The following is a 17,650-nucleotide window of genomic DNA, read 5'->3' as shown; positions in this document are numbered from 1 at the left end:
AGGACAATTATCCAAGCTGCATAAAAGCTGTTTCCCTGTAATGGGCTGAACTCCCTGTACTGTGACAAACTGCCCAGCTGCTCTGGCTCCAGCCCTCCCCCCCCCCCCCGCCGCCTGGCTCCAACCCGCACCCTTTCTCTTCCAATTTCTCTTTTTTCTTTCTCTGTTCCTTCCCTTCCCCTCTTGACATCTCTGTCACTCAAAAGGAAGAGGACAAACAAACAGTTCAGGGATTGTACAAGATGCTGCACCCTCTGAAGTACAATGCATAAGACTAGAGGGCTCATGGTGGTGCTTGTTTTCTGTGGTAGCTCCCTGCTCATTGTGAAAATGTTATATTATGAGTCAGGAGGTAGAACTTTCCATTTTGCACGCCATTGCTTAAACTACATCAAGAGGTTTTTCAGGGGCGTGCAAAATGGCAGCTTCTGCTTGTAGCCATCACCAGCAAGGCAGTTAGGCACATCAGCCATTAATTATGACTTTGGAGGCCTGCGGACAGCATTTCCCCGGGTATTTGCTTTTTTGCTGCACTTTTGTGCAGTGCTTACTGAAGGGATTGAATGTACCCGTGCAGTCAGAGGTGCACCTAGGTAATGTTGGAGCCTGGACCTAAGGGCCTTGCCTCCCACCCCACCCCACCCCAGTTTAGCATAATCCCCCTTCACACACAACTACACACACACACACACACACACATTTTAATACGTGGGTTCTTGAGGGCACAAACAGCAACTGAACTCACATGAATTTGAGAATATAAAACAGATATATTTATGCAAATATGCATTAGCAGAAACATTTCAACATGCAACTCAACATATCCCCATCCCACATATTTCTTCCCCCACTCCCCTCTCTGTCTCTAAAGCAGAGGCCATGCTTGGCTGCCTGGTGTAGCATGGGCTGGCAGCTCGGTGGCCACACCACCTGGGACAGACTAAAGAGTATTTGGGGCCCCCCAGGGGGTGTGGAGGCTCTGGACCTCCACCTGGAAGTCCAGGGAGAACAGCACTTCTGCATCCAGTGTTTATAATGCCTGCAGTCTGCACCTGCTGCAGCCCACACTGGTCTCTGGCCACCCACAAGGACTGACAGAAGCAATTCCAGTACAGGAAGTCCTCCGACTTATGGCACAATTGGTTCTTGAAAACTGCGTCAAGTTGAAACGTTTTAACTCAGTGGTAGCAAGCATGACTTGTCCTCTTAGCTAAGCAGGGTCCACCCTGGTTGCATATGAATGGGAGACGATGTGTGAACACAGTAAGATACTCTTCTTGGGGGAAGGAGCCACTCTGGGAAGAGCAACTAGGTTCCGAGTTCTCTTTCTGGGCTGAGAGAGATGCCTGCCTGCAACCTTGGAGAAGCCGCAGCCAGTCTGTGAAGACAATACTGAGGTAGATGGACCTATGGTCTGACTCAGTATATGGCAGCTTCCTATGTTCCGATGTAACCTATTTCCCTATAGGAAATAATGTTATAAGTGGGGGTTTGGTTCCTGAACCAAGACTGGATACCTTATTTCCCCCCTCTTGTGGTCAAATCATGTGGCATGTTCATCACAGAGGAGCAGCCATTCAGCAGAGAAACTGATGGTGGAGAATTAGAAGTGGCTCACCCTTCCCACCCACTCCCTTCCTGGCTCTTTCTCACTTTTCCATGGAAGGAAGTATGGCAACTGGGTAGCTCGCCTCCATCTCCCCCTCCTCCTGGGCAATGTTTAGGCATGGAAGGAAGAATGGTGGGTAGGAAGCAGCGTGTGGGCTGGGAGCAGGGCGAGCCTTCCCTCTTTTACCATCATAGCACAGCAGCTGAGCCTGGAGGAGGAGCCAAAGCAGCAGCAGTGGCAGGCATTTTGGACAGGCAAGTCAACCAATCCCTTTGCAGCCTCAGATGCAGCAGCAGCAGCTGCTGCCACCACCAGACTGCTACTCTCAATGACAATTGAGGCTTCCTTCTCCTCTAGTCCATACACCACTAGCTGTCCAGTGGAGTCTCCTCTCCCACGGCAAATATTGTAAAGTAGAAACATAGTTGTAAAGTTGAAACAAGGTGGCAATTTACAAATGTCCTAAGTGCCATTTGTCTTAACTCAGGGAGTCTTCAGTGGAGGACTCCCTGTACTAATGCAGGCACTGCAAACTGCACCACCAGCTTCCAGGCATCGGCACAGGGGTATCCTTGGAATAAAACACCAAGAGGCCTCCTGCCCTGATGGTAAACTCAGCCCTCTGATAATTCTGTTGCTCAACAATTAGACAACTGCACAGTTGCATCGGGAATCTTGGGGAGTGGGGAATGTTTCAATATGTACTGTGTGGTCTGGAGAAAGGAGTTCAGGCAAAATCCGGAGGGTTCTAAGTCTGTCTCTCTTTTGGCAGGTGCATCTGCGTTCTGCAAAACGTCTCCGAGATCTGTGCTGTGCCAACCGGGGCACCTTCATCAAAGTGGGACAGCACCTGGGGGCTCTTGACTATCTCCTGCCTGAGGAATACACCCACACGCTCAAGGTGCTACACAGCCAAGCTCCTCAGAGCAGTATGGAAGAGATTGAGCAAGTGATCCGGGAGGACCTGGGAAAAGAGGTATGTGAGACAATAGGCCCTTGATGACTTGCCAGTCACGCAAAAGCAATACACGTACTCTGGCAAATGAAAGATGAAGAATACTAGACTTGGGGTAGCATCCACAGCCGCGTTCCCTGTAAGAGGGATTCCCAGACGTTGTTGACTACAACTCCCAGCATCCCCAGCTGCAGCATGGCCTTTGGTTGGGGATTAAGAACAGTCCTACAGGGCTCAAGACTTATCTAGTCCAGCATCCTGTTTCACACAGTGGCCCACCAGATGTCTCTGGGAAGCCCAGAGGCAAGAGGTGAGGGCATGCCCTCTCTCCTGCTGTTGCTCCCCTGCAATTGGTATTTAGAGGCATCTTGCCTCTGAGGATGGAAGTGGCCTATAGCCACCAGACTAGGAGCCATTGATAGACCTGTCCTCCATGGATTTGTCTAAGCCCCTTTTATATCCACCCCCAGCACAGTACCTCCAGTGACTGTTGCTGGTGTCTATCTTATGTTTCTTTTTAGATTGTGAGCTCTCGGGGACAGAGTTCTATCTTATTTGTTTGTTATTTCTCCATGTAAACTCCCCTGAGCCATTTTTGGAAGTGCGGTATAGAAATCGAATGACTGAATGACTGAATGAACGCATAGCCATCCAAGCTAGTGGCCATCACCACATCCTGTGGCAGAGATTTCCATAGATTAAAATTATGTGCTGTGTGCAAAAGTACTTCCTCTTGTCGTCCTCAAATTTCCCAACCTTCAGTTTGATGGGATGACCACTGGTTCTAGTGTTGTGAGAGAGGGAGAAATTTTTCTCTCTGTCCACTCTCTTTACTCCATGCATAATTTTATACACCTCAATCATGTCTCCCCTTAGTCGAATCCTTTCCACACTAAAGTGCCCCAGGTGCTGTAGTTCTGCCTCATAAGGAAGGTGCTCCAGGCTCCTGATCATCTTGCTTGTCCTCTTCTGCACCTTCTCCAGTTCTGTAATGTCCTTTGAGGTATGGTGACCATAGCTATGCAGTATTCCAAATGTGGTTGCATCATAGATTTTATAAGGGCATTATGATATTTAGCAGTTTTACTTTCAGTCCCCTTCCTAATGATCCCAAGCACAGAATTGGCCTTTTTCACAGCTGCTGCACATTGTGTGGACACTTTCAATGAGCTTTCCACCACGATTGCAAGGTTCCGCTCCTGGTCAGTCAACAACAACTCAGATCCAATCAGCGTATATGTGAAGTTGGGTTTACGTTCCTGCCATTTTGTTGCCCACTCCTCCAGTTTGGAGAGCTCTTTTTAGTGCTCCTCGCAATCTGTTTTGGATTTCACGACCGTAAATAATTTGGTGTCACCTGCAAATCTGGCCACCTTGCTGCTTACCCCAACTTCTAGATCATTTATGAATATATTAAAAAGCACTGATCCTAGTACAGATCCAAGGGGGACACCACTTATTCCATTTAGAGAGCTGTCCATTTATACCTACCCTCTGTTTCCTGTGCTTCAACCAGTTACCAGTCCACACATGGACCTGTCCCCTTATCCCATGACAGCTAGGTTTTCTCAAGAGTCTTTGATGAGGAACTTTGTCAAAGGCTTTTTGAAAGTCCAAGTATAGTATGTCAACTGGATCACCTTTATCCACACGCCTGTTGACACTCTCAAAACTCCAAAAGGTTGGTGAGGCAAGATTTACATTTGCAGAAGCCATGCTAGTTCTCTTTCAGTAGGGCCTGCTATTCTATATGCTTAACAATTTGATTTTTGAAAGTGCTTTACATCAATTTGTCCAACACAGAAGTTAAGCTAGTTGTTAAGTTGTGCCCTTGAGTCGGTGTCGACTCCTGGCAACCACAGAGCCCTGTGGTTGTCTTTGGTAGAATACAGGAGGGGTTTAGCATTGCCTCCTCCCACACAGTGGGAGATGATGCCTTTCAGCACCTTCCCATATCACTGATGCCCGATATAGGTGTTTCTCATATTCTGGGAAACATACCAGTGGGGATTTGAACCAGCAACCTCTTGCTCGCTAGGCAAGTCATTTCCCCGCTGCGCAATTAGGTGGCTTGATGTTAAGTTAACTGGCCTGTAATTTCCTGGTTCCCCCGGATCGCTTTTTGAAAACAGTTTTTACATTGACTACTTTCCAGTTCTCTAGTTCAGAGCCTGATTGTAAGGATAAATTACATATTTTTGCAAGGAGGTTGGCAATTTCACATTTGGGTTCTTTAAGGACTCTCTGGTAGATGCCATCTGGCCCTGGCAACTGGTTAATTTTTAATTTTTCCAGATAGTTTAGAACATCACCTCTCGTCACCTCTATCTGACTCAGTTCTTTAGCCTCCATCCCTGAGGAGCTTGGTTCAGGCACAGGTATACGCTCAGTATTCTCTGCCATGAAGACAGCTGCAAAAACTTGTTTAGCTTCTTTGCAATCTCCATATCCTCCTTAATAATCCCTTTCACTCCCTCATCATGTACTGGACCAACCACCTTCCTGGCAGGTTTCCTGCTTCTGATGTATATAAAGACGTTTTTGTTATTCCCCTTTGTGCTTTTAGCTAAATGATCCTCAAACTCTCTTTTTGCCTCTTTTTGTCACCTTGCATTTCTTTTGCCAGAGTTAGTGTTCCTTTCTGATCTCTTCATTTGAGTAGGCCTTCCAGTTTCTGAAGGAATTATTCTTCCCCTTTATAGCTTCCTTGATGTTACTCGTTAGCTGTGCTGGCATCCTTCTGGACTTTGTGATACCTTTCCTCCTTTTTAGTATATATTCTAAATGGGCTTCCATTATTGTGGTCTTAAATAAACTCCATGCATTTTGCAGCAAACTGACTCTCTTGAGTCTCCCTTTCAGTTTTATTTTCACCACACTCCTCTCTAGAGAAATTTCCTCTTCTGAAGTTCAAAGTGTCCATGGTAGACTTCCTTGGTGATCTTCTCCTTGTATATATACTGCATTTGATCACACTATGGTCACTGTTCCATAAAGGTTCCAGAACACTGACATCTCACACCAGGTCCTGTGCACCACTCAGGGTTAAGTCCAAGGTATCCTTCTCTTTGATTGGTTCTATGACCGACCAACTGTTCTAGGGCACAGCCATTCAGCATATCTAGAAATTTGGCCTGCTTCTCATTACTTGAATGTGAATTTACCCAGTCTATGTGTGGGTAATTGAAGTCACCCATTATTACAGCTCTGTCTCTTTTTGATGCCTCCCTGATTTTCTTCTGCAACGCCCACTCACAGATTGTGAGTTGTAGTTAGCAACATCTGGGAATCCCTGTTACATGGAACACTATCCATACTTGCTGTTGTTCTGGAGCAAGAGTCCTTACCCAAGAACATGGAGTCCTTACTCCAGAGCAAACACTTCTTTCTGGTCTAAGGACAATTGTGGATGCTACCCTTGGTGTTGTTCTAGGTGTTTTCTTTTTAAAAATGAGCAAGATAAAGGCATCTTTCCTCTTATTAGCATTGCTGTTGCAGAGACATTGGACTTTCTCAGTGCTCCAACTGGAATATGCTGTCACTGTGAAAATGCAAGTTTTTCCTTAGTGATATCTGTTGCTGCTGTGATTGCCATGCACAATGTTATGTGATTGTCACAGACTTCTGTAGACTAATGCTTGCATCATTTCTGGTGAGAGCCTACACTTGTCCCTGCCTGAAACCTACTAGGGATGTGCATGGAACCACTTCAGAGGCTCTTTATAGGCCTCCAAACCGGTTCAAAGAACCAGTGGTTCCGCCGGTTCGAAGGCGGTGGGGGTCTGCCTTTAAGAGTGGGGGAGGGTGCACTTACCCCTCCCGCTGCTTCCCCCACGTCACCTGTCCATCTCTTACAACTTTTTAAAAGGCAGTTAAGACACATTTGTTCACCGAGGCTTTTAATTAGATACTGTTTTAATTTTTTGATTTTTAATAGTTTTAACTTTTTAAATTTTAAATTGTTGTAATTTTTTAACCTTTCTATTTGTCATTTTTATTGTTTTGTTGTAAACCGCCCAGAGACTTGAGTTTTGGGCGGTATAAAAATATGTTGAATAAATAAATAATAAAATAATAATACATAAGTCCCCCAGGTGACTATTTTGAACAGAGCTGTGGTTACTGCACAGCAGGATACAGGCACACTAGCAAATATATATATTTTTTACCTATTCAAGTATTGCAGATTTGGGGATCCTAGGTTTCCTGTTGAATGGAGTCATCATCATAAGGAATTAATAGGAGTTTTATTTATGTTTGTATCCAAAGGTTCATTGGCTCAAAACCATCGACATGAACTGCTAAAGATTATCAGAGTGTTGGTAGTAATTACACAACTGGCTCTGACAGTTTTTGCTCAGAGCAGATCCCCGTGTTTGTTGCACACAGCTGCTGATAACTCTAATTGTAGAATCTCACCACTCCTCTTAGCAAACAGCATTAAGCAGCAAACTCACCGAAAGCAAATGAATGCTTATAGTCTTGGTCAAGCACAAATCTTGGATCTTGGGAAGGCCCTTGGGGACTTGAGTCATGTGCCCCTAGTTGAACATAGGAACCTGCTTTATACCAAGTCAAACCATTGGTCCTTATAGCTCAGTACTGTCTACACTGACTGGCAGCAGCTCTCCAAGGTTTTAGGCAGGAGTCTTCCCCAGCCCTACCTGGAGATGCCAGGGATTGAAGTTACCTTGTTAACTGGGAGTGTATCGCTCCCAGTGGGAGCTACAAGCCCTACTTGGAGATGCTCTTCCATGCAGATGCTCTTCCACTGAGCTATGGCCCCATCCTCCAAGGGGAATATCTTACACCACTCACAAGTAGTCAGCCTTCTAAATGCAAACCAAGGTGGACGCTGCTTAGCAATGGGGACAAATCATGCTTGCTACCACAAGGCAGCTCTCCAGGAGACTGTCGTGCAGTGTTCCCTCTAACAGGGATTCCCAGATGTTGTTGACTACAACTCCCAGAATCCCCAGCTGCAATGGCTTTTGCTTGGAGATTATGGGAGTTGTGGTCAACAACATCTGGGAATCCCTGTGAGAGGGAACACTGCTGTCGTGTCCTTGTCCTTTGATGTCTTGGATAATGTCTCCAGATCAATGACTTTCCAGATGCAATCCAGCAGGAATCTACTTCTGGAATCCCCCACTGACTCAGGTCTGGCCTGAGGCCCATTCTGTGGGAGAGCATTCTGTGGGCTGCACAGAAAAAGAGGACTTGGTAACTGACTAAGTAACAGCAGGAGAGAGGTTATGCCCTCAGCTCCTGCCTGTAGGTTTCCAGTGGCATCTGGTGGGCCACTGTAAAACAGGATGCTGGACTAGATGGGCTTTGGGCCTGATCCAGCAGGGCTGTTCATATGTTTTTATGACTGCCTTTAAAGCAAGAGAGAGACCAGAATCTGCAGCTCCATCACCATTGTGCTGGTTCAAAGCACATTCAAAAGCAAGAGTACGCAGAGGCATGGAACAATAGTGGGGCTGTGCAGACGTGTTGTGGCAGAGTCAAAGAGCTCTCCCTCAGTAGAATCACAGGCATTGTTAATCAGCAGCAAAGTTCTTGTTGGTAGAGAGCTACTACATGTGGGGGCAGCTTTTGCTGTTCCTCTCTGCACTATACCATTTCCAGACAGCGCTGTCAGCTCTTTACATTTGCGAGCCCCCTAATTAACCCTGGCTGAAACAAATAAATAAATCTCGGTAATAACAGCATAAATTGTTGCTGCTGCTCACTCCAAGGCCATGTGGTAGCAGACAGAAGCCTATGTTATCATTAACTCTTTGGTGCCAGGAGTTGGATTAACTTTTGGATGCTTTCCCCATCTTCATTTATAGTTGAATTTTGTATGTATGTATGTGTGTATATCTCTCTATATATTACATTGAATATAAAACAATTCACATATAGTTGAATACCATTTACTTGAAGCCCTCATGTGGATTGAGAAGGCCATGTTGTGAAGAATGGGGTTGTAGAATGTATACATCTTATGAGGAATGGGGGGTGAGATTCGCAATACATGAAGATGGCAGAGAAATGCAAGCTCTGTAGCAGGATGAGACCATCCAGTAAATCTGTAGCTGGATTTACTGTAGCTGTAGTAAATACGTAGCTGTAGATGGACCATACAGTAAATCTGTATGGTGGAGGAGTCCACGTGGCCTCATGGGCTAATGTCTTTGGGAAAGTGAATTACCTTACCAGCAGTGTTCCCTCTAACAGAGATTTGCAGATGTTGTTGACTACAACTCCCCTAATCCCCAAGCAAAAGCCATTGCAGCTGGGAATTCTGGGAGTTGTAGTCAGCAACATCTGGGAATTGCTGATAGAGGGAATACCGCTTGCCAGATATGATGTAATTTGGGCAAATCTGTATGAGTAGGTCAGGCCTTGTCAAATTGTCTTTGGCTCTAGGAGCCAGCCCCAAAATTTGGGAGACAAAGGACACCTGACAAAACTACCAGACTTAATAACAGACAGGGGAGGTGAGGGTAAACGGGCTTCTTTTTATCCCCTTTAAAAGTGACAAACTTATAACAGAAACAGGGCTGCCTGTGACAAATAAAAATTTTGTTAACTAACTCTACCTCTGAATATGCTAGTCTAAGTGTCACAGTTAAACTCCCTGGTGCCTGGTATTTGTAAAGCCCTGGAGTAGGTGGGCAAACCTCAAAACAGCCTTTGTTACGAGCAGTGATGAAAAACTGGAGGGTTTAGAGCAGGCCTGCTCAATTTAGGCCCTCCAGCTGTTTTTGGATTACAAATCCCAAAATCCGAAACACAGTGGCCAGTAGCCAGGGATTATGGGAATTGTAGGCCAACATCTGCATGAGGGCTAAGGTTGAGCAGCCCTGGTATAGAGGTATAAAGGGACAAGTGTTGTCCCACCAGGGCCACAAGCAGTTGCCCGTGCTGTCACCCTACCCACACTGAATTGTGATATCATAATATAATTCATGACTGGAGCGTGCTGCTGAAAATAAGCAGGGCTGAGCCTCTTGCCAGCTTTCTGAACTGAGCCTACCTGTGTTGTGTGATGCAGTACACAGGATGTGTTGCATGAAGCAGAACATAGGAAGCTGCCTAATGCTTAGTCAAAGCATTGGTCCACCTACAGCCATCTATTCTAGCTGGCAGGAATTGCCAAGTTGCCAAGCAGAAGCTTTTCCCAGCTTGATTCCCTACAACTGGAGACACTGGAGATTGAACCTGGGACCTTACAGATGCACGGTATGTGCTCTTTCATTGAGCTATTGCCCCTCCTGTACAATAAATGTAATGTTAGTCCAGCTGGCATAGTATAACCCTATTTGTATATGCCTGCATTCACACAATTTATGAATTTGTGGTTAAAGAGTTAACCAAGGCTCGCTGAGCCCTGTAGAGCTGATTGTGAAAACATATTTCCTGGAAGATCCTGGTCAAACCGCTGTGGTTAAACCACTTTTAACCGGGATAGAAAACCAGGCCGGTTATTAATCCTAGTTAAACGCAGTGCCTCCCTCTTAGCTGGTGAGTTGATGGGGCAGTCCAGGAGTTGGCTAGACCAGGGATTCTCAACACTGAGTCTCCAGATGTTATTGGACTTCAACTCCCATAATCCCCAGATCCAGTGGCCTTTAGCTGGGGATCATGGGTTGAAGTCCAATAACTTCTGATGATTGGACGCTGAGAATCCCTGAGCTAGACCACCACCCATCTGGCTGCCCAGGAGAGACAATCCTGGACAACGATGAAATTCTTTGTTGGCCTTAGACATTGCGATTGACCATGGATGGAGATGGGCCTCTGAGTATGTTGGGCCATGGCCTTTTGAAGCTTTGTAGATTAAAACTGGAACCTTGAAGTATATCTGGAAGGCCTTTTAATAGTCAGTTAAGATGCCTGGGCACTGGAAGCCTGGGAGCTCTTTCCCTTATTCCCAGGAACATGTTAAGTTTGGCTGCATTTCCATAGTGCTGAAGTAAGGGCACCATTCTGTATATTATTCATTCATGTGTTTTAGGGTTGGCCTTTGGCCCTGAAAATATGGCAAAAATCTACATCCTCACCCAAATTAAATCCTCCTCAGTATTATTCATGGCCCCTTCTGAACTGCTCTCTGGAAACGAAGAAAAGTAGGAAAGCTACACATTAAAATGCCGAGTTTGGTTGCCTCTGTCTCTCCTTGTGCAGCTTCGGCTGAATGCCGCTTCTGCGACAGGGGCCTTTTCTTCTCTCTTGAATACGTTTTCAGCCGCCACTGATCCGCCCCGGTTTCTTTCAGCATTTCAGAACCTAGACAGAGCCTTCCATGCCTCATTGATTCCCAGCTAGGCAGCTCGAATCCCCTCTCAGCCGCAGAGTTTCCTCTTAGCATTACTTTGCCTGCATGGGCAGCGCCAGGGTGATATTTAATTTTAAAGAGACAGAGAGAACATGACAAAGAGAAAGTGTGGAGAGAGATACTGTATGAAAGGGAAGAAGAAACAATTAGACAAAAAGAGATGAGGTGGGAGAGGAAACGTGTTTTGATGCGGAATGGGTATGGGCGGAGGTGGCTTGGGCAGCTCTGGTGGGTGATCTGGAAGCTGACATGAGGGACTCTTGACGCTTTTGAACCTTTGTGGCCTTTATGTGACTTTTGAGATGGACCAGAACATTTTGCTAGAATACAGTTGGGGCATCTGGCAGGGGGATGCATTATAACCCTTTAGTGGCTCTGATCTTCTTTGGTGTACAGTATTCAAGGGGTCATTATTGGTGATGCCAACTCAGCCCCCTGAGAGCTGCTGTGTGGGGTCCCCCAAGACATACCCAACCCTCAGGGACATATTTCTGAAGCCAAAAAATTACTTTTGGAGAGAGCATTGAAAATTGCTCCTGCCTTCCCCCTCTGCTTATGTTGGGCTGCTTGTTAATGCTCTGGGCTGTCCTCCGATCAGTGGCTGCTGCTGCTGCTGCCATCTCGGACTGTGGGTGTAGGGCAAGGATGCCTGTGGGCCACCTCCAGCCTCAAAGGCAGGATGCTTCTGAGTACCAGTTGCTGGGGAGTAACAGCAGGCAAGAGGGCATGCCCTCAACTCCTGCCTGTGGCTTCCAGCAGCATCTGGTGGGCCACGGTGCGAAACAGGATGCTGGACTAGATGGGCCTTGGGCCTGATCCAGCAGGGCTGTTCTTATGTTCTATGTTCTTATGATGCTAGTTGCGAGAAGCACGCAGTGAACATTACACATGAGTAAGCCCATTATTTCCAGTGGGCCTATGCATGGGTAACAGACACTGAGTCACTCAAAACTATCAGCAGCCTGCACTCCACCCCCCACTCCACCTCAAAAGAAAAGAAAAAAGCCCATGGCTGGTAAAAGATAACTTACAGTGTCCAGTCAGCCAGGGGAGGAAAGAGGCAGCCAATCTGCTGGGAGGCAGGGAATTTCCTGCTTCCTCCTCTGGCCGCTGCATCTTCCTCCTCGCCCTCCGCTATTGGAGGGAATAGCCTGCTTATCAAGGCGATTTCCTCACCTTGTTGCTTTGGGAACCCTGCGTCACTGCGTCCCCAGATTAGACATAAAAGGGCAAAAGAGGGAAGTGCACATGTGTCACTCCTGTTCTGCTTGCTCTTCTAGCATTGCAGAGTGTGAGCCAGCGTTTCCAAAAGGCTTTTTGCTGCTGACTTTTTAATGTCTTATTGTTCATGCTGTGTGGGGTGTGTGTGTGTGTGTATTTATTTTTACATGTATATCCTGCTCTTCCTCCAAGGCACCCAGAGCAGTGTACATGGCTATGTTTACCTCTACACAACAACCCTGTGGAGTAGGTTAGGCAGAGAGAGAAGTGGCTGGCCCAGAGTCATCTAGTGAATTTTGTGGCTGAGTGGAGATTTGAACTCAGGTCAAATCTGACACACTATCGGCTGATCCTAGTCCAACATACTAACTGCTGCATGTATAACTTTCTGTTATGGTTTTTATGTTTATTTCAAGCTGCCTCAAGCTTTGGAAATGCAAGATACATATGTTTTCAACAGATAAATTCAGGGACAGATTTGGGAATTGATTAACTTTTTAAAAATAATGGTTTTAAAGTAATTCTATATACAAACATTTTCTTGGATCTAATTCCCAGGCCTTGATTGAGTTCTTATCTTATGCAGTTTCTTATGAGCAACAGCTATTGGCCCCGGGTGAGGATGTGCATACCTATTCTCACTAAAAGATGCATCCAGCCAGTTTAATGGAACCTGGATGAGCATCACAATGCAGATGTACATTTAAGTGTGAATCCCATCTGCACTAGCTATGTATCTTGCTAGATCAAGGTGCCATTCTCCAGTGGAAGTGAATTCGATTATTGCTGGAATAAATTTAGCTCATGCATGCAGTTACCTGACACTACATTTGTAAATTACAACTATTAATTGGAAAAAAAGAATTTCCTCCTAAACATGATTAGGGGATAAGTGTTTGCTACATCAAAGTTTTAAAACCAAGATAAATTCTGAATCCGTGGTGTCTGAAATAAGGGACACTGATTATGTTTTGTAGAGCTGTAAATTAAGGACATTTGGCAATCTGAAGAATGAGGATTTTAAAAATACCTTTTCTCCTGCTCTTCTGAGAAGCCGAGACAGAAGCCTAGTGCCCAAGAACTATTAAAATCACTGTATCTGGAGAGTACAACTGATCTTGAGGGAGGACAAAGAAGCCATGAGTAATGGCTGGTCTTTTGCCTTTCTTGTTATTTTGACCTGCTGCAAGAGTTGGTGTCCAATAAAGAAAGAATCAGGCTTCCTGGTGGGACTGACATGCAGGCCATAGCTAGTTAAATATGATTTGATTTGTTTCCAAACAATGCAACAAAGGGTTGTGTGTGTGTGTGTGTGAGAGAGAGAGAGAGAGAGAAGGGGGTGGGGAGAGAGAGAAGGATCTCAGATGCATGGGTGTACTGCATTTGATCTTAATGAGCCATATGGAACCTGTAAAAGTCATGTGCTGATCCCTTGAGAAACCATGTGATCATCCATGATCTCGATTCCTTGGGAGTTAATGCGAGGTGGTTGAAGAGAAACTCAGAGATAGCTGCTTGAAAGATCATTTAGTGTCTGGTGCAATATGACTTAGAGACTTCTGCAAAAACAAAAACAAAAAACAACAACCCCCCCCCCGCCACACACACACCCCTTGTCTGCCAACTTTCTTTTGTGGTCTACACAACAAATGGTGGGGGGCGGGCTCTGTGAAGTTAGCAGAGGTAGCAGAAACCACAGAGCAGAAAGGTACACAGAACACCTTGCTACATTGAACTTTTCCTTCCTAGTACTGCTGGCAAGGCTGGATCCAGGTTTGAGAGAGCCCCCAGGCAAGAGGTATGCAGTGAGCCCTCTTAGACAGGAAATGTGGTCCTCTCCCACACAAAGGACTCACTCTTTCCTCGGCAAGTGTGTATGCAGTCCATTCAAATTCCATAGTCTTTAATCCACATGGTTGCTATTCTCCCAGCACTGGAAGAGCAGAGAATAAGGAGGGTTAGGGCTTGTGCTAGGTCTGGAGTTCAGCTCCATGGGTCTTTCAAGCTCTGTCCTTGGGCACTGGCAGCTGCTTAACCTTCCTGGGTGCTGATGATGGCCCTGACTGCTATTGTGTCCAGGCACTGAACTGTGGACGTGAGAGATGTGTAGAGGAGAGGGGGCAGCATGATTTAGGGCTATACTTGCAGCAGCAGCATGTTGTTATGAGGAGTGGATTGTCCCTGGATAACCTTACAGAGGGCCGGTTTGGAATATATTGTTGAAGCCTCATGACCCTCAGAAATGTGAACATTTTTCCAAAAGCAACAGAGCCGACAAGGCTCTCAGTGAACTGACTTGTGAGAGAAGATTTGAAGGATTTGAAATGCACGCATGCTAGATACTGTGATTAATTCTTTTACCCCTATTTTATCTATGCATGGGTTGATATAAAAGTCAGGTGTGGTGGCAAATCACAGTGTAGGATCCCTGGGGTGGGTGGGTCGAATTCCCACTGTTCCCCTCAGTGTTAGTCATTGCTCCACACATGTGTGATTCCACAGTACAAGTACTTATGCCAATATATTTAAATCCAGTGGTGTAAAGATGTTGGCGGTGACTTGGGTTCTAAACTTGACGGCCGCTGCCACAGCCACCCCACCCCCCAGCTCATCTGCTGTCTTTCTCCCCACCTCCACCCCAGGTCCTGCAGCCACCTCCATACCAGCCACTGCCTTACCAGCCACCTCCGAGGTGGCTCACTTGCTGCCTCTATTCATGTGTCCCTGTGGCAGCTCCTGAGGCTCCAGAACCACTGCGGCTTCTTAAGGTTTGCTCAGCCTCTCATCACGGCCCTGCAACAGATGCAGCAGCTGGGCAAACCTGAGGAAGCTGCTGCGACTCCCGGAACCTTAGGAGCTGCTGTGGAGGCAGGTGGCCTGGGGAGGGAGGTGAGGGGAGATGGCAGGGGAGTGGGAATCTGTGATGGGGAGAGAGGCAGCAGGCGAGTGACCTTGGGCGGTGAACAACCTGTGTTTGTGGAACACATCCACTCTCTTGTCATTCTGTCAGTGTTTAAATTATGATTGCATGATTGTTCTTGTATCCGTTCCTGCCTGTCTTCACTCATAGGATCCAGGGCAGGTACACATGAACACAGAAAGCCAGTCTAGTGTAGGGTTCAAGTTATTGGACAAGCAGTGTGGAGATCCAGGTTAATTTTTTTGCTGGATGGGGCACTTTGGACAACATTGGGCCAGTCATACTCTCTCAGCCTAACTTATCTCACAAGGTCGTTTTGAGGATAAAATGATGGGGAACCATGTTGCAAGCTTCCCTGGACGCCTTGAAGGAAGGGCAGAATAGAAATGTCAATATTATTAATACAAGAATTTCTGGTAAGTACTAATCTGCCTACTTTCATTTCACTATAATCTTAATTGATAATTAACATCTTCACAAGTTAACCCACTTCTACCTCAGATGCTCACAAATCTGCCATGTTGAATTGGGGTGGATGACATCATCACAAATGATGCTGTCGAGGTGTTCCTATGTGTACCTACAGCTATATCAAATTTGGTCCAGATTGGTTAGGCAGTTCTCAAGTTAGCCCACTTGCGCCTCAAAGGTTCATGCATCTGCTATCTTGAATTGGGGTGGATGACATAATCACAAATGATGCTGTTGAGGTCTCCCTATGTGTAACTACAACTGTACCAACTTTGGGCCTGATCAGTCCAGGCATTGTGAAGTTGATAGGGGACACACGCCCTCACACCCACACACCCGTAACTGGACAATCTTATAAACTTATTTTCCTTAAGCAAAGAAGGCTAATAATATTAATTCAGACTATTAGTCTTGCTCAATATTGGGCCAGTTCAAATGTCATGTGGAACTATGGTTTAATCCTCCTTTATGCAACACTCCTGAGCTTTGGATTTGTGTGTGAGGGGAGGGACTTTTCCCCTTCCTGCAATGGTTTAGAACAAACTATCATTCATTGGCTTATTGTTCTGGTTAGAACAAGCCAGGTTGTGAAACTGAGATTCTGGCTTTTTCAGAAATGAGGATTAGAACAAGTCAAGATTTGTCAAGTTCGGTTGTCATTACAGTGAATCCCAACTTGTTCTAAACCATAATGATTCCCACCCCACATTGAATGCAAATGGGAGGGAGGAGTGCACCAGCTTAGGAATGTAATGCAGAACCAGGTTTAAACTATGGTTCTGTGTGATGTCTGAATCAGGCCATTGTCTTTATTCTGTCAGCCGCCATACAAGGTTTGAAGCCAACATTCTCCTACTTGAAATTATTTAAACTAGACTTGAGCCCTGCTTCTGAGCTTCCCAGAGACATCTGCCTGGCTCCTTTTGAGAGGGGGAGGGGCAACTTGCTCCTCTGCTATGTAGAGAGGATCCCTGGCCTGGGGATGGGGCCACAGCTCAGTGGCAGAGCATCCAGATCTGCATGCAGGAGGTCCCAAGTTCAATCCTTGGCATCTCCAGGTAGGGCTGGGAGAGATTTCTGCCTGAAACCTTGGAGAGCTGCTGCCATTCAGTGTGTAGACAATACTGAGCTAGATGGGCCAATGATCTGACTCAATATAAGGCAGCTTCCTGTGTTCCTATTATTGTGTGAGTTGTTACACTAATTATAACCTATTTTGTTTTGTTTTGTTTAAACTGTTTTTTCCTGCTCTTTCTCCAAGGAGCCCTGAGTGGTGTACAAGGTTATGTTTTTATGGTTCATTGTTAGAATGTTTCTCCAGTGACATCAGTCACAAAGCATTTCCTTTTCTTGATATGCCTTAAACATTCAGGATGTTTATAATGAAGTGCTTTAAAAAAATCAGGACATGACAGTGATTTTTCTCCAGCTATCCTGTAAACATTACAAGAATTGACTACTCTGTGAAAAGAGCCATCTTCTTGTCTGGATACCCTAGGAGTCTACTGTATAGTGGCCAGCAGATGGCCAACTAGATCCACCCTGAATAGGATGTGTTATATTATGTAATAGATAGGTTGTGAGCCTGGGTTTGCAAATACCTGAGTGTAAAATACTAATATTAACTGGTTTATATAGCACAATGCTTATCTAGTTCCTTATTCCTAGAAACAATCTCCTGGTCAGCTTTGTAATTGTCTCTGCCTTATCAGTTCTGTCAATAATGTCCCATTGTCAGATCTGGATGTTTCCATGGAAATGATATATGACACTGCCTTATACTGAATCGACCATTGGTCCATAGAGCCCAGCCCTGTTTATTTTGAGTGGCAGCAGCTTGGCAAGGCCTCAGGAAGAGGTATTTCATAACACTTGCTACCTCAAGTCCTTTCTACCTGGAGATGCCAGGGACTGAATCTGGAACCTTTGGCATGCAAGAGAATGTGCTCTGCCCCTGAGCATGGTCAAAATTAACTGCAGTTATGGATCTGGGGTAAGACACTGGAGACACATGCATATTCGTATCTCTTTTCATGATGTCTCTAGGCACACAATGGGCCGGGCCCAGACGAATGCATGTCATACTGCTAAGGCTGTATTGGAGGAGTAATTGTAATCAATCTCTCATTCCCTCTGAAACCCCTT

General features: G+C 45.7%; 1 protein-coding gene across 18 annotated transcripts in view; it reads left to right on the top strand.

Moving 5' to 3' along the window:
- Window positions 1-17,650, top strand: part of ADCK1 (aarF domain containing kinase 1) — a 198,593-nt gene that overhangs the window by 92,256 nt on the left and 88,687 nt on the right. For all 18 annotated transcript variants that reach the window (XR_008314250.1, XM_053287354.1, XM_053287351.1 and 15 more), the window contains one exon: window positions 2,382-2,585. Coding sequence is in view for 17 of the 18 variants with exons in the window: in XM_053287354.1 (XP_053143329.1) it covers window positions 2,382-2,585 (204 nt within the window). In the remaining variant the exon portion in view is untranslated. The remainder of the gene's footprint in view (window positions 1-2,381; window positions 2,586-17,650) is intronic.

This window comes from Hemicordylus capensis, chromosome 1, assembly GCF_027244095.1.
Source record: "Hemicordylus capensis ecotype Gifberg chromosome 1, rHemCap1.1.pri, whole genome shotgun sequence".
NCBI lineage: Eukaryota > Metazoa > Chordata > Lepidosauria > Squamata > Cordylidae > Hemicordylus > Hemicordylus capensis.
Note: the sequence above shows the minus strand (reverse complement) of the source record. Positions and strands in the feature narration are given on the sequence as shown.